The sequence below is a fragment of the Bos indicus x Bos taurus genome, chromosome 8, assembly GCF_003369695.1.
Source record: "Bos indicus x Bos taurus breed Angus x Brahman F1 hybrid chromosome 8, Bos_hybrid_MaternalHap_v2.0, whole genome shotgun sequence".
Lineage (NCBI taxonomy): Eukaryota > Metazoa > Chordata > Mammalia > Artiodactyla > Bovidae > Bos > Bos indicus x Bos taurus.
Genome location: NC_040083.1, coordinates 36271816 through 36294303, shown reverse-complemented (window position 1 = coordinate 36294303; position 22488 = coordinate 36271816). Strand labels below are relative to the sequence as shown.

Sequence of the window (22488 nt, the reverse complement as noted above, 5' to 3'; positions counted from 1 at the left end):
TTTAGGATTTGAAATAGCTCAGATGGAATTTCATCACCTCCACTAGCTTTGTTGGTAGTAATGCTTCCTAAGCCCACTTGGCTTCACACTCCAGGATGTCTGGCTCGAGGTGAGTGATCACCCCATCATGGTTATCCAGATCATTAAGATCATTTTTGTACAGTTCTTCTGTGTATTCTTGCCACCTCTTCTTAATCTCTTCTGGTTCTGTTACATCCTTGCCATTTTTGTCCTTTATTGTGCTCGTATTGTGTGTAAAGTGTTCCCTTGATACCTTTAATTTTCTTGAAGACATCTCTAGTCTTTTCTATTTTATTGTTTTCTTCTATTTCTTTGCATTGTTCACTTAGGAAAGCTTTCTTATCTCTGCTTGCTATTCCTTGGAACTCTGCATTCAGATGGGTATGTATTTCCCTTTCTCCTTTGCCTTTTGTTCTCTTCTTTTCTCAGCTATTTGTCAGATACTGTTATGTGTGTATTAAGAATAAAGAAATGGAGTCCTAAAGGGGTTAGGATACTCCCCCTCTCCCCACACGCCCCCTCCCACCCCGTCAACAGTCCATAAAGAACTGGAGCTGAGACTTGAATCGAAGTTTCCTGACTGAAGTCTGAGCTCTTAACTACTATACTCTAGTGCATATGACTTTGAATTTACTATCATGAAGTTGAGTTCCTTATTTTGAAACTCTGGACAGTAAAGAAAATAGATTAAACACCAGACATACCTGTCAGTTGGTTTAATGACTCATTCATCCTACTGTACTTTTCACTTCCAAACTCTCCTGAATGTAAAACGCTATAGCTTTCTCTATAATTTAATTTTAACACAATTCTTATCATATTTAAAAGAAATCTTAAATATTCACCCTATACAGTTAAGAACATAGAGACGCAGGATTCTGATTTCCACTCTCCCAACCATGCCCCTTTTCCTTCTGTCTGTGCCTCTGTCTTACATACAGCCCCTCACTCCCACCCGCAATGCACACAACCACATATATTCTCAAGAAAAGAGAGAATGAAGGGAGTTCATTCCTTGGAACTGAATAACCACAGTGGAGCAAAGAACATAATGGTATTAGCAGAGATGACCGAGAATGTTAGGAGACCAATAACTCATGAATAGCAAGTCTGCAATAACTGTCTTAATGACCAGTCTAATAGATGGCACTTTAACAACATTTCTGGTACAATTCTTCTGTAAACTCATCTTCAATAAATCTATCATTACAAAGAACTGGATGCTTCACCACATAAACACAGTTTACTGCATCTGGACACAGAAACATTACGTCAGTGTCTTACTGTATCACCACCCTTGTCTTGAGTATTCTAACTATTGTGAGATGGACAACTGCATGCTCAAATGTAGGCTGTCAGTGAAAGAGAGATATTTATGCTACAGGGATGCAGTGGACATTAAAAAAAAACAGGACAGAAAGCTCACAATTATGTGTATGAGGAAAAAAGCAGAAACAGTAATTGTCATCCAGACACACAGGTGTGTGAATACTGAAACTCTAGAGACTAACCGGTGTTCGTTTTGAAATGCCTTATTGAATTCTTAGTTTTTGAGTGCCTAGAGCACCATTTCTACATTTGTCCCATATTATTTTACACTGACATATCTCTTGTACTGACTTAAAGTTCTTTAGAGTGAAGGATTGCCATGCTGTGTTCCTCATTGTGTATGCCACCTCTGGCCCCAAATTCCAGCCCTTGGCTCCATTTTTCTCTGTCAGAGACTTGCAATTCTGACTCTCTAAAAATAGGAGAATACTTCTTGTCTGGAGAGAACTTTTTATCACTTCTGTTTTTTTAAATCCTACCTTTCTTGCAAGGTTCAGCTCAAATCCTGCAATTCTAGTTCCTTGCTCCTTGGAGATGTCTCTTATGTGCTTTCAGATGAACCATCAGTATATGTTCCACCATTGCCTATTCATTTGACAATCAGTTATGCTTAGGCTTGTAGCATTGCCTCTTTTTAAAGTTTTTTTAATTCATTATTACAAATTATCCTTTCATTTAATAATTCCTTAGTTTTCCAATTCCAGGATAAGTTACTGAATGAAATACACTTTACTATTTTTCTTTGTAGTCTATAAAACAGATTGTCCAGGACAGCTAAAAGTAAAATATATTGGTATAATTTTAACAATTTTTGTCTCAGTTGCTGTGAAAGTCTTTTGAAATTAGGAAGGTCATTTCTTTTGTAATTATACTTTCACCTTGATTTATGATGTTGAGTAAATATATAAAAAATTTTTGAATCTGGAAGTAACAGGCTGATGCCCTCCTTCTTCAGATAATCTTCTCATCAAAGCTGAAAACTGTAAATTGATTGACCTTACAACAATCTATATTGACTAGCAAGACTACTGAAAATAACCTATTGGATAAGCTATGGTCCATAAAATTGCACAGTTTAAACAAGGTCCACAGTATGTTAGAGGAATAACAAGATCCTTTTCCCTGTCTAATACTGGAAAAAGCTAAATAGATACACCCTTTCTAGGGCATCTATGTGTGTCTATTTACAACTGATGTTACTGTGAAAAGACCATTTTTTCCAAAGTAAAGATATTAATCAAGCTATCCACACCGCTTTATTCTTGAAAGATAATTATGTATGTGCTTATTTAAAATATCCATTGTTAAGAAAATATTGCACATTCTTTTTATCACATACCACAAATCTTATTTACTCCAACTTGAGGGTATGCTTTGATAGTTTAAGAAGATAGTAAACAAAATACAAAGAGACTAAACAATCTTATAAATAGCAATATGGGTAATCTACCAAACATAAAAGAAAGGTACTAGCAGATATGATCTCTTTTAAAATATAGATACAATATAAGGCAAGTAGGTTTTATTATAAGGGAAGTAAAAAAAAAGTTTATGTGACATTTTAGTAGCTCATACTACTTCCTGGAGGTATGTATTTCACCCCATCAAGGAATTTTGGTTAACATGATAACACAAAATACTGTGCTTGATAATTGCTCCCATTGCTTAGAGAAACATTAAAAATTCTGTCATGGGGAAATATAGTAAAGAACAAATTCTGTTCCATAATCTTATTTAAATACATTCAAATAACAGAATATGAGAAAAGGAAATATGCTTCCTCTAAAATGGGTCCAAAAACCTATGAGTTTAAAGGATTTATTTTTCAGTCCAAGAAATTAGCAAATACAGACTTTGAAAAATAGATTTTAGACAGCTGCTGGAACTCTAACTGGATTTCTATATCCCTGAAGTTTATTGAATGTTAGAAAAGCAAAAAAAAAAAAAAAAAAGTCATGTCTCCTCACATGATAGATATAACAAATACAGACAAAAAAACCAAGTCCTGTTATAGTGGAGTAAAACTCATAGCTGCGTGTTACTGGAATCCTGGCAAAATCCAGTTGTTGAAGTTGTGGTCAAAAATCTAGGTAAAAAACTGAGGGAAAACTCTAGACTGAAAATTCAAGGGCAAGGATTGTGTATCATTAGTTTTTGTATCCCCCGAGCTTAGCAAAGTACCTGATACATAGTAAGAATTCAGTAAATGACTGCAATATGAGATGAACTGAATATAAAGATAGAAGGGGAGACAGACCTCTAAAGGAATGGACATTCATGTGTTTGGAAATTTTTTTTAGAGCTAGCCAATATTTTTAGAATTGGTCTTCCACTGTTCACAGGGATATGTGGAAGAAATGCGCGGCTTTGTTTCACAGAGTTCATTTGATTATTCTCGAAGGAAAACTATAATCCGCAGTCTGTGGCACCACAATTGTTTGTTGTGGGAATGATTATAGATCAAAAACAAAAAGATTATATCCCTTTTCAAGAGCAAATGAGTAGCAAGAACAGATGAAGTCTTAAGGAAACAAAGACGTTCTTTTCATGTAAATGTGTTTATGATAAAACTAGAGCGAGATAAATACCGAAACTACTAGTCTTTGTGAAAATTGCTGGCAGATTTTTAGTTTTGAGGAAAGATGATTTCCCCGCCCAGAGCTGGCCTTGGGATATGAATACCACAGATCATTTTTCTTTACAGGTAAAGGAGAAGTGAGTTCTGCAATGAGCATTCTGCTGCGGTTTATGTCAGGCACAGGAATGAATGAATGAATGAATGAATGGCTTCCCTATCTCTGCACAGAAGCCCCATCAGATACTTGATCTCCTATTGTGTTGTTCAGTTGCTAAGTCTGTCTGACTCTTGTGACCCCATGGACTTCAGCCTGCTACACTCCTCTGTCCATGGGATTTCCCAGACAAGAAAACTGGAGTGGGTTGCTATTTCCTTCCCCTTGGGGATCTTCCCCACCCAGGGGTCGAACTCATGTTTCCTGCATTGCAGGCAAATTCTTTATCACTGAGTCACCAGGGAAGCCCCCAATCTCCTGTACTGTCCCACTAATATATTACCCATGAGGGGTCCACAACGGAAAGCCAAAGGCAGAGTTTCCACCTGGATAGAGGACTGTTGGCCATGAAGTTGCTGTCCTTCTTTTCCCATAGGATCTATGCTGTAGTATAGAACATTTAACTGAATGAAGCATCTCTATTCACGACTTGATGAATGATGTCCATCTTAATGTTGTGCAGCTATGTTTGGGAAGAGTAAGATGTGAAGAGCAGACGATGTTCCTGCTTCATTTTTTACACTTACGCCTATATTCATCCCAGGAACATTTATCATGCTAGTCATAGGTTAATAGTCCAGCATTATCTGCTAGTCACAAGGATAGCCCAATAAACACAATAACTTTCCCTGCCCCGAAAAAGCTTTGATTCCAGTGGAAGACACACCGGTAAAACAATAAAGACTGTGATCCCTTGCAGTGGATTCAAGCACAGTGAAGAGTGAATCAGCTGCCACAGCCTCAGTGACAGGCACTGTCCGATCTTCATACTGGCCTTTTACTCAACAGGAGTATTTTCAAACAACTCCTCAGAGACATGAGCTCCCTCTGTCAGGTGTTTAAATGTGATACAAACAAAAGAAGCATAAATCTTCACAAAAATGTAGGGAAAAAAGGTTTAGGTCTCCTTGACTCTTGATAATGTATCCATCTAATATTCAAATATAAAGTATATCCAGTGAATTGTTCACTTTAGAAAGCTGTACTTTATATTATAATATATGAATTCTATCTCAAAATAATAAAGAAAAATACACAAAATATATCACAGAAATTTCCTTTTGGCCTAAGAGCACCTTATTTCTTCCAGTAAATAAAAGCCACTTCTTTTATCACAAACCTTGACAACTTTCTGAATATACAGCACTGTTTATAATTAGGGTTCTCATACAGATAGCAAAACTTTTTATTTGCAGTAATGTACAGTGTTTTGTCTTTTGAATATTAGTCTATTTGTACCTAGGGAGTCTATCCAGAAAACATCAGCTGTTTCTAATGTCAGATGAGAAACTGGCTGAGTAACTTGAGCTACATCTCTTAACCTCTGGGAAAATGTCACCTCTTCAGTGAAACCACAGACTAGATTTGAAGATTTTTGGAAATCCTCAAATATAATTCCCAGCAGAATTCTATGACACTAGATTCAAACTTCTAAAACTTTAGGATAGTGTTTTGTTTTTTGTTTTCTAAGATAATGGGAGACTCCTTGAGCTGTGACAGGAAGGATCAATATGGAAGGAACAGAAAAGGAAGAAAAAAGGAAATCAATGCTCAGTTAGTTGCACAGCAACACCCACCAACTCCAATGCTCAGGCTGAAACTTTTTATTTCTCTTCCTGTCTCAACTGATGACAGGGAGGCCAATTAATCACCTTGGGGGGGAAACGGGACCAAGTTCTTGCACTGTCACTAACCTGACACCCTAACTGCTCCTAACACAAAGGGAGGCAGCATTTCAGTGTTCGTTAACTGTACCAATTACAGTGCCTCAATCACTTCAGCCATGCCTGCACTTCTAAGTTAGAGATTTGGTTCTAAGTCTGTGAGATGGGGTAGGGCATGAGCACGATGAGGGGGAAGGGCAGAGGGAAGGGAGCTCCTGATCCATCTGATACTGAGTGGTTCTTAAGGGACTCATTCATGTTACTTGAACATTGATCATTCTGCAAGTAATCTTTGTCAAACAGATGAAGGCATCCAAACTGTTCCTTTTTTACACTTTTTATATTAGAGTATACTTGATTTACATATACATATATCTATTATTCGGAGAAGGCAATGGCACCCCACTCCAGTACTCTTGCCTGGAAAATCCCATGGACGGAGGAGCCTAGTAGGCTGGAGTCCATGGGGTCACTAAGAGTCAGATACGACTGAGCGACTTCACTTTCACTTTCATGCATTAGAGAAGGAAATAGCAACCAACTCTAGTGTTCTTGCCTGGAGAATCCCAGGGACAGGGGAGCCTGGTGGGCTGCCGTCTATGGGGTTGCACAGAGTCAGACACGACTGAAGTGACTTAGCAGCAGCAGCAGCACATCTATTATTTTTCATTTAGGTGATTACAGAATATTGAGTAAAGCTTCCTGTGCTGTACAGTAGATCCTCTGATTATCTACTTCGATTATCTATTTTATATAATTTATATATATATAGCAGTGTGTGTGTTTTTCGTTTATTTTTAACTGTAGCATAATTGCTTTACAATATTGTGTTGGTCTCTATCATACATCAACATGAATCAGCCACAGGTATACATGTGTTCCCTCCCTCTTCAGCGTCCCTCTCACCTCCCACTTCATCCTACCCCTCTAGCTTGTCACAGAGCACAGGGTTGAGCTCTCTGGGTCATGCTGAAAACTCCCACTGGCTATCTGTTTTACATATGGTAATGTGTATGTTTCAAAGCTACTCTCTCCATTTGTCCCGAAAGAACTTAACCATGCTCTGTCTTCATCAGCACTCACCTTCTAATTGCTTTCATAGAGCTTCTTTTTGGAGGAAGAAGGGAATGTTACAGCAGACAAGATGAGCTCTGAAACACATTCAGTGCTAGTGCCTAACATATATTCACCTTCATACCAACTTTATGAGTAAAGACTAATATTCTCATTCTAAGAGAGAAGCAAGGCCAGGAGAGGTGCAGTAACTGGTTCAAGTCAAGCGGCACAGTGCTAATTGGCAGAGTGAAAATAGGAACCTTGTTTTCCCTGACTTCAAAGCTCTTTCCCACATCTGCTATTGTAACTCTCAAAGTACACACTTGTCACTCAGGCCCTAAAACCCCAACTTCATTTTAAAATCAAAATAAAACTCCAAAGTGGCCTCTCTGTCCTATTGATCTCTTTGAAGTTGAGAGCTTGCTTTGGAAGTAGAGACACTTTAGGATTAACTGTTTCCTGAGAGCTTGGGGCTCCACATAGGAGCAGCGGAGAGTCTGCACAGTGTCCAGTGATGGGTAAGGGCCAATCAGTTATGACAGACTGGTGTGAGGACCAGGATTGAGAGACAGAAAACTGGAGTTACACGAGATTCCCCCCAAATGCTGCTATGACTCCCAGGAGAAAAAATGAAAAGTTCAAGTAGAAAAGATATGGAATTTAACCTTGCTAAGGAATCTGTCTAAGGTTTAAAAAAAAAAAGTGGGTCTGTGAACATTAAAGAAGTCCAAATTCAAGTAAGTTTTGGAACTTGAGAATTTGCTTGCAGTTTGAATTCGAACAGCTACAAGAGTGCAGAAAGAATAAAAGACTATAAACACATATCTGCACCCCTGGCTGTGGATGCAGCCTTAACTTCAGAGGTGAGCTGCTGTGTCTTTCGTCCTGCTAGATTTGTTTACAAGATGCAGAATGGCAGCCAGCCGGGAAGGGACTCTCTGTACCTTCATATCTTACTTGAGGAGGCCAGTCCTCAGCTATGAACAAAGAAAGTGTCTTCTCAGACTGCCAGCTGGCAGGCTTGGCTTTACTCTAAACACTGCACTGGGAGTTTAATCAGTAGGTACATTTGAGTTAAGGCTGAGGGGTCTGCATTAAAATGCATTCACTTCTGTACTGTCTGAAGATAATAACAGTGTATTTTCTGAGAGAAAAGGGTCTGAAAATAAGGCTTCAACTGCTGATAAATCAGGTGGGGATGAGAAAAGCAGCTCTTTTTACAGAAAGACATTCTTTGTTCTGTTTGCTCCTGTTGTTCCTACTAGCAATTTTGACCACAACAAAGAGCTTCCATGAACTGTAAATTCAGTTAGAAATTGATCCAGACACACACTTTGGTTAATCATCTGCTGTGGGGCCAGTGGTGAGTGGTTTGCTGGGTGGCCAACAGCATACAGAGGAGGCCTAACACCTGACCAGGAGAAGTTAATATTTGAACGCAGGAGATGAGTAGAATAAAAGAAGCAACAGCCTAGTGCTAAGTGCGTTGGTTTAAGTTAGCAAGTTTTCTTTTTTTTTTTCTTGATGATGATGATCATGATTTTTTTTTCTTTTTTATTGAGTTCAGAAAAGCCCTACAGGTATGATCAATGACAGGGATGGGAAGAGGCCAGAGTTTCATTGATTCAAAGACATTTATTTTTTTCACGTTTTAATATCTCTGAAATTGATGTGCATCTTAAAATTGATGGCATCTGTTTGATGAAAGAGGCCCTACTCAGACTGCTGAGCACTTGTATCAGGGGCTCTGTGAGCATTTTGTATGTATTAATTTATTTTTAATTACCTTCGGGGTAGGTTTACTTCTATTTTAGAAATGAAAAAAGTAAAATACAGAGAGGTTCAGTTATTTGCTTAAGGTCACACAGCTTGAGACACACAGCCTGACTCCATGAGCTGTGATCTTAGCCACTGGTGTCCTCCTAGCCCACTGTAAGGCTCCAAGTGGCATGCAGAGGGCTTTGGACCTAATCTGAAACAGGAAAACTACTGTGTTTCTAAAGAAGGAGGTAATGATTCCCACACTCTTACCCCAGTCAGGATGTTCCACTTTGGAACAGTAAATTTAGCCATTCATCTCCCCCAAAGGAGGTTAAATTGGTTTATCCAGCCAAATATGAAAAGGATACTAGTTTTTACATTATAAAATCATTCATTTTCTCATTCATTACACAAACCACCAAAATGTGTTCAAAGTTAAAAGAAAAAAAAAAAAAAAGACAAAACACTTTCTATCCCTGTGACTCATGTGTCAAACATAATTAGAAATTTTCCCTGGTCAATTTTACTCGTCAACTCGGCATAAAAGATGAAAATAGATCTGTCAGCCACCACTTTTTTACTTGAGAAAGTCAGGGAAGCCACTCTGAAGAAAAATTCAGTGCATTAAAGGCTAGACAGAAAGTCAGAGAGATGTGCATATATGTGTGTTTGGTTTCTTGTTTTCATCTCTGTAATGCCCTAATGAATGTCCACTGTTATGAGTTTACACATAAATTATAAATTAATTGAAAGCAGATATGACAAGTAGTTTTTGCATTATGAATGCTTGGAGGTTTACAAAACGTGAGCAATAAAGGCTTTCTGCCTACCAATGCACTCTGGCACACAAACATGGTCAGATACACCTACAGCCTTTTTCTAGAGAAAACAGAAATGTTTTCTTTTGGGATCTTTGCTTTGATGACAGATAGTTTTGTCCTTCCATGGAGAAAGACAAAGCTTACCATTGGAGATGAAGAAACATGGATGGAGAATATAGCAAATGACATAGGAAAACCACTGGGTTTGCCCAGGGATGATGGTGCAACACAAACTGGGGGCTACGACATTTTTACCAAATTTTTAGCATAAATATTGACCTAGTTGAAGACTTAGATTTCTGGATTCTACAACCAACACATAAGAAACAACAGTAAAATCTTTGTTGTCTAGAGCAGGTGAGTTAAAATAGTGTTCTTCTTAGAACAGGAAGTCATGAATTTGTGAACTGTTTCAGCCATGTACCTGGTGTGTGACCCTGAATAAGTTATTCTTTCTCAGTCTTGTTCCCTACCCCTGTGATGAGAAGGTTAAACTACATGATCCCTGAGGTCTATTCCAGCTCTAGCCATTTAAAAATAGGATCTAAGCAATGTTTTTTTAATGTCTCTATATATCCTGGCATCTCTTGATATGTTTCATTATTCATGAGAAAATAATACATCTTTTTAATTTACCTGTCTCACCAGTATTGTGAAGATTTTAGCCTATTAGACAAAGGTGCCACATACATGCTGTCATTAAAATGGAAAGACAGGGCACTGTTATCTGGACTCTTTCAGATAAGAGGCTCATTATCCTCTTCTCAGACTGGAGATGTGAGAACGTTGCCATGAGTACAGGAAGAAACTCTTAGCACATTAGGATGCTAAATGTTGGCGGGCACATGGGCGCTGAGATTAAAGATAATACACTGGCACAGATGGCAGCAAAGATCCTGGACTAGACCGGGTAGCAACAAAATAGGTCAAAGGTATCTTTCTGATAGGCCTTCTGTGAATCGGGTTTTCATCTTTCTCCAATTGCAGCAAAAACAAAACAAAACAAACTTTAGCTTCAGAGAGCATGTGTGTGTGCTCACTCATTGACTCTTTACAACCTCATGAACTGTACAGCCTGCCAGGCTCCTCTGTCCATGAATTCCTCAAGCAAAAATACTGGAGTGTGTTGCCATTTCCTACTCCAGGGGATCTTCCTGACCCAGGGATTGAACTTGTGTCTCCTGCATTAGCTGGTGGATTCTTTATCAATGCCCATTCAGAATAGTTTAGTTTTCTTTCTTTCTACATTTATTTGTTTATTTATTTAATTAAAGTACAGTTGATTTAGTATTTCCAGTGTACAGCAAGGGCTATATATATTCTTTTCCAGATTCATTTCCACTATAGTTTATTTAAGATATTGGATACAGTAGTAGTTTCAGTGTGTGTGTGTATATATAGATACAGATATATAGTTATTGTTCAGTCACTCAGTTGTGTCGGACTCTTTGCAACCTTGTAGACTGCAGCACGCCAGGCTTCCCTGTCCTTTACTATCTCCTGGAGTTTGCCCTAAGTCGTATATACACACATGTATGTATGTGTGTGTGCCTGTGTATGCACGCACATGCGTGTATATTTAAAATACCACTAAAAGGCCTAGTGATGACAAATTTGACAATATAATAGATATTGGATAAGTATTTATGTCTACGTAACTGCCATGGGCAGATGGACTGTGGCCCAAAAAGTAATTTGTAAGTCACCTGCTTGGAACTTTGAAATCAGCTGAGTTAACTACTTTTAAAAGGGAGATTATCCTGAACCCCCCTCCATGTATATACCCGTGGTGGATCCATGTTGAATGGTGAAACCAATACAATATTGGAAAGTAATTAACCTCCAATTAAAATAAATAAGTTTATATAAAAAATAAATAAAAAATAAAGTCAAAAACTTTTATTAAAAAAAATAAAAGGGAGATTATTTCCTCAATGTAGAAAACAAAGGTATAGATTCTATAATGTACCTGAAGTACACTGCCCCCTGACAAAATGCTCCTCACTGCTCTTCTTCCTATTTATACTATCAGTTGTTGATGTTGTTGTTCAGTCACTCAGTTGTGTCTGACTCTTTGTGACCCCATGGACTGCAGCACACCAGGCTTCCCTGTCCTTCGCTATCTCCCGGAGTTTGCTCAAACTCATGTCCATTGAATCAGTGATGCCATCCAATCATCTCATCCTCTGTCACCCCTTTCTCCTCCTGTCCTCAATCTTTTCCAGCATCAGGGTCTTTTCTTTTCCAAGAACTTTTTTCAGTTCTTTGCATCAGGTACCCAAAGTACTGTAGCTTCAGCTTCAACATTAGTCTTTCCAAGGAATATTCAGGGTTGATTGCCTTTTTAGGATTGACTGGTTTGATCTCCTTGCTGTTGAAGGGACTCTCAAGTCTTAACCAGCACCACAATTCAAAAGCATCAATTCTTGAGTGCTCAGCCTTCTCTAAGGTCCAACTCTTACATTCATACATGACTACTGGAAAAAAAAAAAAAAAACACAGCTTGGACTGTACAGACCTTTGTTGGCAAAGTGATGTTTCTGCTTTTTAACATACTGTCTAGGTTTGTTATAGCTTTTTCCAAGGAGCAAGAACCTTTTAATTTCATGGCTGCAGTTAGCATCTGCAGTGATTTTGGAGCCTAAGAAAATAAAGTCTGTCACTATTTCCATTGTTTCCTCATCTATTTGCCATGAAGTGATGGGACCAGATGCCATGATCTTTGTTTTTTTAAATGTTAAGTTTTAAGCCAGCTTTTTCACTCTCCTCTTTCATTTTCATCAAGGGGCTCTTTAGTTCCTCTTCACTTTCTGCCATTAGGGTGTTATATCATCTGCTTATCTGAGGTTATTGATCTTTCTCCCATCAATCTTGATTCCAGCTTGTGCTTCATCCAGCCTGGCATTTTGCATGATGTACACTACATATAAGTTAAATAAATATGGTGACATACTGCCTTGATGTACTCCTTTCCCAACTTTAAATCAGTCCTTTGTTCCATATCCAGATCTAACTGTTGCTTCTAGACCTGCATACAGGTTTCTCGAGAGGCAAGTAAGGTTAGTCTGGTATTCCCATCTCTTGAAGAATTTTCTGCAGTTTGTTGTGATCTACACAGTCAAAAGCTTTACCATAGTCAATTAAGCAGATGCTTTTTCTGGAATTCCCTTGCTTTTTCTATGATCTAACGGATGTTGGCAATTTGACCTCTGGTTCCTCTGACTTTTCTAAATCCAGCTTGTACATGTGAGTTCTCAGTTCACATACTGTTGAAGCCTAGCTTGAAGGATTCTGAGCATTATCTTGCTAGCATGTGAAATGAGTATGACTGTGCCATAATCTGAACATTCTTTGGCATGACATTTCTTTGGGATTGGAATGAAAACTGACCTTTTCCAGTCCTGTGGCCACTGCTGAGTTTTCCAAATTTGCTGGCATATTGAGTGAAGCACTTTCACAGCACCATCTTTTAGGATTTGAAAGAGCTCAGTTGAAATTCCATCACCTCCACTAACTTTGTAGTGATGTCTCCTAAGGCCCACTTGACTTCACATTCCAGGATGTGGACACTCTAGGTGAGTGATTACACCATCGTGATTATGTGGGTCATGAAGATCTATTTTGTACAATTCTTCTGTGCATTCTTGCCTCCTCTTCTTAATCTCTTCTGCTTCTTTTAGGTCCTTACTGTTTCTGTCCTTTGTTGGGCCCAACTTTGCATGAAATGTACTATCAGTACTACCTTTTGTTCAGTACCTTTTCCAGTTCTTTATGTCACTACTCTCCCTTTACTGAAAACTCAGAAACACTGCGTTAGTACTCTGGATTCACTTCTAGATGTTCTTATTAGTATTTTGTGGGGTGAGGTGGGGAGTTAAGGTATATAGCTAACGTTGCCTACTCGACATCCTAAAAATAGAAGTTTCTTGTGACTTTTATATTCCTCTCAGTACTTAGCATGACGGTTTTCTGCAGCACTATGGTGGATAATTATTGGTTCCCCCTCCATCTCAGAAGTAACTTTGTCTCTTTGATCCAAGGGAGGAATCAGATATATAGGGATGGGCTATTAGGAGCTATGTCCTAAAATGTGCCTCCACAACCCAGTGAGTCCATTTAAGTTCACAGTTTGTTTTCTGGCATTTGCAATTTGACAAGAAAAATTCTTGCTCTTTAGGGATTCTCTATGTAAAAGAATATATGATCAAAGGATCTATTTTCTGTATGTGGGTGGGAGAAACAGAAGAAGCTGGCATGTACAGGGGAGAGAACAGTGCAGCCCAGAGAAAAACACTATGGGGAGAGTTTCAGAGGGGGTGTGGAAATCTCTACAGTCTCCCAGTGTCAGATAACAGTTCTATTTTTAATTTTTTTTAAATTTATTGAAGTATAGTTGGTTTACAATATTGGGTTAGTTTCTAATGTACAGCACAGTGATGCAGTTATATATCTATATCTACCTATATTCTTTTTCAGATTATTTTCCATAATAGGTTATTACAAGATACTGAATATGGTTCCCTGTGCTATACACTAGGATCTTATTTAATTTATTTATAAGTAGTGTGTATCTGTTAATCCTAAATTCTTAATTTATGTCCCTCCTCCCTTTGGGTAAGCATAAGTTTTCTGTCTGTGAGTCTATTTCTGTTGTGTAAATAAATTCATCTCTCTCATTTTTTAGATTCCACATATGTGATATCATATGATATTTATCTTCAGACAAAAGTTTTTGAAGCATACCTGCATGGATAACATTTGCTTCTATATAAATATATAATTTATAATACATGTATAATAGATAATATACAATAAATACAACAAATGGTCCTTTATTTTCCTTTAAGCAGACTCTAGGAGCTGCAGTTAATTTCTTTTTCTTGTTCAGTCTCTAAGTTGTGTCTGACTCTTTGTGATCCCATGGACTGTAGTCCATCATGGGATTTCCCAGGCAAGAATACTGGAGTGGGTTGCCATTTCCACTTCCAGGGGATCTTCCTCACCCAGGGATCAAACCTGTGTCTTGTTACTTACAGTCAATCTAATATACACAGGATTCATGAATATGATATTGGTAATGCTGACTGTGATGGCTGTCAAATTGATCTCATACACAGATATATTTGCCATCTGAGGAAATGGTGAAATGAAGATTTGAGGGGCATATGTGTATTGTATACACACATACACAATTATTCAGTCTTAAATAAGATTCTACCATTTGCAACAACGCTGAGGGCATGGGCATCATGCTAAAGGAAATAAACCAGACAGATAAATATTGTATGACTTCACTTAGATGGAATCTAAAAAAATAAAAAACCAAAATTCTCAGAAACAGAAAACAGATTGGTCATTGTCAGAGGCATAGGGTGGATGATGGAAGAAATGAGTCAAAGTGATCAAAAGGTAAAAGCTTCCATTTTACAAATGACTCTTGAACAATGCAGGAGTTAATATTATAATTTATAACTGGGTTTTGCTATTGAAAAATATCCATGTATAAGTGGACTTGTGCAGTTCATATCCATGTTGTTCAGGGTTATAAGTCCTGAGGATGTAATATACAACGTGGTGGCTATTTAACAATAATGTGATGTATATTTGAAAGTTGTTAAGGATATATATTCAGAGTTCTCATTACAAGAAAAAATAATTTGGAGTTATGTTAAGTGATAGATTGTAACTAAATTTACTGTGGTAATCATTTTGCAATATACACATATATCAAATCACATTGTATGATAAACTAATACAATGTTAAATTTCAGTTATGTCCCAATATAACTTGAGATAAAGAAATAAAATGAACATTCGTAATTAGCATGGTTGAATTACTAGACTAGCATTTTTGAAGTTTAGACAAGGAATTCAGATTTTAATTGGGCTTCCAAATGATCCATATGTAAACAGTAGCTAGGAGTTTGTTTGGCAAGATGTCCACATCTATTCTAAATCAGTCGAAACATTCACCAGCCTCATGTACTGACTTTTGACAGTGACACCAAATTTAATTTCTCTGCATTCTAGATGCTATCCTCATATTCTGGCCACTTAAATTCTAGTAGGACTTGGCAGTCTCATTGAAGAAAATACAAGCCTAAAGTAATTGCAAAGACCTTCAAGATGCAGTTACACTAATTCCTCAGGTTCCTTCTTCCAACTGTCATGAATCTGACTTCAATTTTCTTTATAGTAAAGGAAGTCTCTCACATAATCTAATAATATTGCTTTATAATTTAAACCCACTTCCTCCTAGTCTAACCTCAGAATCAGTGTAAACAGGTTTCATGCATTTAATTCCTGTTTTAATCTTAGAATCAGAGTCGCAGATTTAGCTTCACCCATCTTGAGAGGTCTGAGTAAACATTAATCCATAGTGATTATGCTAAAATAGTTATGTTTGAAAGTAATCTCTCCTCACTGAAAAACAGTGAAAAATCTAATCAAGTTTATATAGAGATGATATGTTAAAAAAAAAAAAAAGATAAACTTCTTCCAGTGTGTTGTCCTCTGGTCTAAAATACTATGCAGAAGTCTTTATCATATTATCACAGATGAACACAACATTTAAATATCTCCTTCATGGCTGTTAAGGCACAGTAGAGTCAATTCATGCCCAGGGAGCTTTAATCACAGATCATCGTCATGATAAACGGTGAAGTCAGTGTGGGCTATCATGTCAACGGCTACTCGGGGAGTTCTTAATGGGAGTGCTGCCAGCATGAAGTTCATAACTACTTTCAAGGAGCACTTCTAATCTAATGGCTAAATGAGTATCATTAGAGTATCTTTACATGCAGCATTTCTAGAGAAATCCTGTATTTAAAGGAGGCAAGTTACTGTAGTCAATGCATACAACTGAGACTGCTTAAATACTGCAGATATTGTCAATAGTTTACACTTATAAGAGTAGAAAGTTAATTAATGGCTATTAACAAGTTGAGCTATCAAATTGTATTTCTGTGACCCATCATATCATTCATAACCACACATAATGTGTTAAAGTGGGGCCATGAAGAAAATATCACACACAGCAACACACTAAGAATAACAATAACAACACTCATGATAACAATAAAGAGCAGGTTGGCAGTGTTAAAAATTCTGGCTAGTGAAAGCTAACACTTAACTATGTGATTTTATGTTGCCCCAAATGGCATTCATCATATGCCTTGTTTTCTTTTTAAAACTCAATTTTCAATCTGAAGCCTCAAACCAGAAACTATAGAAACTATTTTCAAGAATACTGCACAATGTAAAGAGAGCCTTTATGACTAAGAGGAAGAATAGGAAAGAAATAAGAAGCAGGCCATTTAGAAAATAATTCATAATCCAATGTGTTTCCTAAAACTGAAATATTCCCCTAAATGCTTGAAAGAGAATAAGTGAAAATATAATTTAACCAATGAGTGAGCAAACAAAATCTCCTTTGTGTTCTATCAACAAAGATGTTTGGAATATGTAAATTGAATAAAAGGTTACCAGCTCTTGAGACTGAATGGGGCTACAGATATGTTTTGCTTAGGAAGAACAATAAAATAATCAAAAAATGAATGTTTAAAGACTAGAAAATCCATGCAAATGTCCAGATTGCCACAGGCCCCACTGCTCCACATTCTCTTACATGGAGCTTTTTCACGTGGTTGATAACTCTCTAGCCACTTGAGGTTAGGGCTCTTCTTAGAGTTTTCTAACCAAATATGACAGGGAAAAATGTTAGAGTTGGTAGGGACTGAGAGAAATCCAGTCCATCAGCCTCATTTCAGGCTGATAATAGAGAAATCAAGGGTGATAACAAGGATGTGTTTTAAGATTCCTATTAAATAAACCAAAAGAAACTCTTTATGGTAGAACTTGAACAGTTTCAGTTTTTTTATCTGGCACAATTATAAGATTTTAGTTGGACATTTTACTCTTATGCTTATGCTAGTTAAACTTGATCTAAAAGATAAATGATCATTCAGTTATAAATAATCCATGAATTGGTTCCACTATGGGTCCCTGTTTCTGAGGAATATGATAAATAGTCAGTTTCACAATCTTCTGCTTGATAAATGACACAATATCTAAATACCCACACATATACAACACTTTTTTATTCATTTTCATCAAGGATTAACACAAAACCTTTAAGGATTCTGAAAATGTAAGATACTGTTAAGTGCACCACTGCTTCAGAAACACGCAACAGTCTGTGAACATATTACTATCTTAAAATTAGCTCCAATATTATTTTATACTGAATGGGTAAAATCATGTGTATGTACTTAATAATTGTAGTTTTCAGGCCATGTAAACTGACCAAGAGGACTTGGAAATCTGCTTATTCTCTGTAATTTCTTTTTCAGTAAGCTTTCTCACCATAATTTAGTGTATCTGGCAATCATATGGTATACTGGGAAGCTTATACATTCAGTATATTAACTTGAAATCAGGAAAGATAAACCAACCTCATTAAATAACACTGAACGAATATAAAAAATTAGATACTTTTAAAAGTACAACTATTCCATTAATTATACAGATACTTTTTAGTTGGCTATTTGTTGTAAAATTTTGTATCAGATGCTGAGTCATATTTAAAGGAAAAAGAACTGATGGATATGATCATAAAGAAGAGGGGGACAATTCTTGAAAATACTGTCAAGTATAAACACACTGAATTACCTCATATTCCTGGGAAAACTTCAAGTTGTCATTTGCTTTCAACCTTTCAATGTGATCTGCAAGTTCCAAGATAGGTATTGGAGGATGGCTAGCCATACCTATTAAAAGGAAAGAATACAGACATTTGAAAACAAATGAAAATAATGCTAACTATTCCAAAATACAGAGAATACTATAGTTAGAAATGGCCTGAAAATACGTGAGTAGTAAAGATGTTTAATGTGAAGAAGCAGGCAGATAGTTTGGTTACTCAAAGCAGGACATGCTCTGGAAGGATGAATTTTGTAGCCAAATGAAAAGTCACCAAGCATAATCTCCAAACTAACACTCCTAATGTGAAAGAAAGTGTTATTGTGCTATGAATCAATGCAGTTAGCTAGTGGAGAAAACTGACAGTCAGGCTTGATGTCAACTTCTGCTTTGAGTAATGACTGTTATGTCATTTCAAACTCCTTCTCCTGCACTGTGTGAAATGGAAATTGTGTGGAATTAAATGGTGTAAAGTGAACTAAGAAAATAGACACTGAGAAAGGCCTAAAAAGGGAAAGAGTTGTAGCTTGATAGGAAACATAAAGTGACTTATGCAGAATCAAGGAAAACTAACTTGAAGAATGAAGGTTACCAGGGTAACCGGAATCATCTGAACCTGCAAAGGAAATGATGGTGTAAATAAAATAAAACAGAACAAATTTGTTAAAAAAAAAAAAAGAAATGGATGCCTGATATACTTTTAAAAAGCACTAATAAAAATGCTGCAGGTTTTAACAGGATTCATATACATTGTGACTAGATTAAAATCGCTTTCATATTTCACAAACCTGTAGGTGACTGACATTCACATGCAAACATGAACACAAAGAATGACATGCACCACAGACTATAGACAATAATCACTGATGACAAAATCAGACACAAAACTGAGCTTCAAAAATGTTTCCACGAGTAGCAGATTGTAGAGGTTGGGGTTGCAGCCTTCTCCTGGACATTTATCAATGGCCACACTGACAGCTTGCTGATGTTTTGCCCCAAGTCCCCATTATTCAACCCCTAGCAAACCTACAATCTACTTCAGGTGTAAACATCTTTGTCCACTAATGGGAACTGAATGCAGGAAAGGGAGCAAATGGTGAAAGGATGAAGAGGAAAAAGAAGGTGGTAAAAGAAAGCAGTGACATGGGGGTGATACATCTTAGTTCAGTCGGCCAGCTGAAGGTATTCATCGATTCTGTTAAAAATAAAGCACCACTAACTATGGTGATTCCAGTGTCTTTATAATGATTTTTCATTTTTCATACGATTTATATTTTACTTCTGATTAATTTTTCAAGAGCACCATAAGAGACCATTGCTGACTCATGTCTTATAGGTGCAAATTCCAGCTGACTAGAAAAACTTGAACTAGCATGCCACCAAGGAGGCCTCTTCAGTGAAAAAAAAAAAGAGTAAGAGAGGGACTCAAGATGGAAACCCTGTCCCTGTGGACATTCTGCTGTCCCTGGGACTCTCTGCAGGGTGTCAGGCTGAGGTACGGTGACCATTAAGTCAGCACAACGTGTAATTACTTTGTAATTACTTTATGGGTATTTTAAATATTGTACTGATATTGAAAGCCAATGAGTTCCTTTGTCTCTAATGCCAAATTATCAATGGTTTGGTAAGTTAAGTAAAAAACTATCTTGCTTCTCCCAGACAATCATTTCAGCACTGTGCTGTGATAGGCAGTGCTTTAGTATCCACAGCTATGAAAGTCTGCTTTCAGTCAGCTAAAAGCTTAATGGAAGATCCAATAAAAATGAATCAGCTTGGAAGAAGAAACTCTTTGTTGCTGATGTGATTATGCTTTTGTTTTTTTTTTTTGTGATTATGCTTTTGGACTTAGATGTTGGAACTCGTTTCTAGAACGTTTCCCTGTAGATGGTAGCACTGAACTCATCTACATTTTGTGGGAGGAGCAGTTGAGTGACAGTGATCTAATAATTATAGTGATCTTATCCAGATGAGGCACCCCCAATGACCAGAATGGAAATGCAAAGGCACAAGAGACTGTAGGCTTGTTTGGGGATGAGATGATGTGGACATCCATTACAGTGCTTTAACAGAGAAAATAATAGAGACAAAGATGTTTAGACCTTTTCGAGCGAATCGTGGGAGAGAGTTATTATCATATATGGACTGAGTGGTGGTTTGGCTAGAGAGGGAGGACACAGAGCCAATCAGGGAGGCGTAGGGGACTGAATTACTGCTCAAAGCTGCAAAAGTAAAGCCAGTTGGAGATGGGAAAAGCATTAGTATAACAGCAGTAGAAGACCATCATAATCAACCAATATTTACTTCTGGCATGCACTGGCACGTGGTCTGGATGTATTACTTTGGAAGCTAATGACAGAGAAATCCAAGCAAATCTGTACTGACCCATTACATTCTAATTCAGCATATGTATATATCACAGGCAAAGACATCATGGCGTTCAAGAATCATTACTTCTGATCTGGCAGTATTGCACCAAAGCACTAGGACAAGTAAAACTGTCAACGTGGATGTTCCACAGAAAGGCCAGCAGAGCTTGTGGGACTCTGACGGTTCAGGGGAGGAAATCCCAGGCTAGCGTACTGAACAGGAATTCTACTTCTAGGCCTGCTATCTACTAATAAGAGACAAACCTCTTGTTATCAAGCACCTGAATTTCTTTTTGTGTAAAAATAAAAGTGGGGAGCTAGATAAAGAGTCACTTCTTTATAAGTCATTTCAAAATATTCAGGATTTCTGAGCAGAGAAGGGTCTCATGGATGTAGTTCATATGTGAAGGTTTTAAATGTAACTGTGTCTTTTCTTTGAGGGGTAACATTTATAGTCTACAAAATAGAAAATTATGCAGTTGAATTGTCAATTTTTTGAATTAAATTTAACACATTTTTTTAGCTAGCCAAATTACCTTATATCATAAGAATATATGATATACATATAGGCATATCATGTATGTATTCAAAATAAGTAAATGTCAACATAAAAATTATGCTAAAGAATAGATCTGGGATGAAACTCCTCTAACATGAAACTCATTTCTTTTCATTATTATTTTTTAAATTAAAGTGTAGTTGATTTACAGTGTTCTGTTAGTTTCTGGTATACAACAAAATGATTCAGTTATATATGTATATATACTTTTTTACATTCTTTTCCATTATTGTTTATTACAATATATTTAATATAGTTCCCTGTGCTATAGAGTAGAAACTTGCATGTTGGGCTTCCCTGGTGGCTCAGTCAGTAAAATAATCTGTCTGCAATGCTGGAGATCAAGGTTCAATCCCTGGGTTGGAAAGAGACGCTGAAGGGAATGGCTACCCACTCCATGTTCTTGCCTGGAGAATTCCATGCACACAGGAGCTTGATGGGGTGACAAAGAGTGGGACATGACTGAGTGAGTTTGTATTTGCTAATCCAAAACTCCTCATTTACTCCTCCCCCCATCCTCTCCTCTGTGGTAACCGTAAGTTTGCTTTTTATATCTGTGAATCTGTTTCTGTTTTGTAAATAAGTCTATTTGTATACTTTAGATCTGACACATAAGTGATCTGATATTTGTTTCTGTCTGACATCACTTAGTACAATATGATAATCTCTAGGTGCATCCATGTTGCTACAAATAGTATTTCATTCGTCTCTATGGCTGAGTAAGATATTCCAGGGTGTATATGTGTGTGTACGGATACACACACACACACACACACACACACACACATCTTCTTTATCCATTAATCTGTTGATGGGCAGTTTAGATGGCTTCTGTGTCTTGGCCATTGTAAATAGTGCTGTTATGAACATTGGGGGTGCGCGCGTCTTTTTGAATTAGTTTTCTCTGGATATATCTTTAGCATGTTCTTAAGGTACCTCCATACCGTTCGCCATAGTGCACTGATTTACTTTCCCACCAAGAGTAGGAGGGTTCCCTTTTCTCCACACCCTCTACAGCATGTATTATTTAACATGAAACTCTTTAGCTCATATCAGAAAATAATTACCAAGGATCTCTTGCAAAAATGCTATTATATGATTCTCCCTAAACTTCTCTATTGTCCAATGTGGAAATAAAGTTTACAGGATATAATCAAGTATGTTAGAATCTGAATGAAATAGGAGACACTAATTATGAATTTGACCTCACCAAAGTATTTTTTCACTCTTTTGTTTGGAACCTGGTCACTGCTCAGTGTCTGGGAACCAATGTTTTCATTAGAACAGTGTTTTCATATTAGCATCTTTTGAGGTGCTTTGAAATCCCTTCTTTCCAGGTTGCACACCTGACCAATTAACTCAGAATATCTGGGTATGGGAGCCAGACATTGACATTTTTAAAATTCCCCAGTAATACCT

At 37.2% G+C, this 22488-nt stretch overlaps 1 protein-coding gene and 1 long non-coding RNA gene across 46 annotated transcripts in view; one reads left to right on the top strand and one right to left on the bottom strand.

Annotated features, from left to right (window-relative positions):
- Nucleotides 1-22488, bottom strand: part of PTPRD (protein tyrosine phosphatase, receptor type D) — a 2534232-nt gene that overhangs the window by 107847 nt on the left and 2403897 nt on the right. For 25 of the 44 annotated variants that reach the window (XM_027549255.1, XM_027549258.1, XM_027549265.1 and 22 more), the window contains 2 exons: nucleotides 18719-18760; nucleotides 18115-18212 (listed from right to left, as the gene is read on the bottom strand). In XM_027549255.1, the coding sequence (XP_027405056.1) occupies nucleotides 18115-18212; nucleotides 18719-18760 (140 nt within the window). The remainder of the gene's footprint in view (nucleotides 1-18114; nucleotides 18213-18718; nucleotides 18761-22488) is intronic. The other 19 variants (XM_027549289.1, XM_027549273.1, XM_027549275.1 and 16 more) reach the window with 1 other exon arrangement.
- LOC113897041 overlaps nucleotides 1-22488 on the top strand; it is an 876355-nt gene that overhangs the window by 809214 nt on the left and 44653 nt on the right. The gene's annotated exons all lie outside the window — the stretch shown is intronic.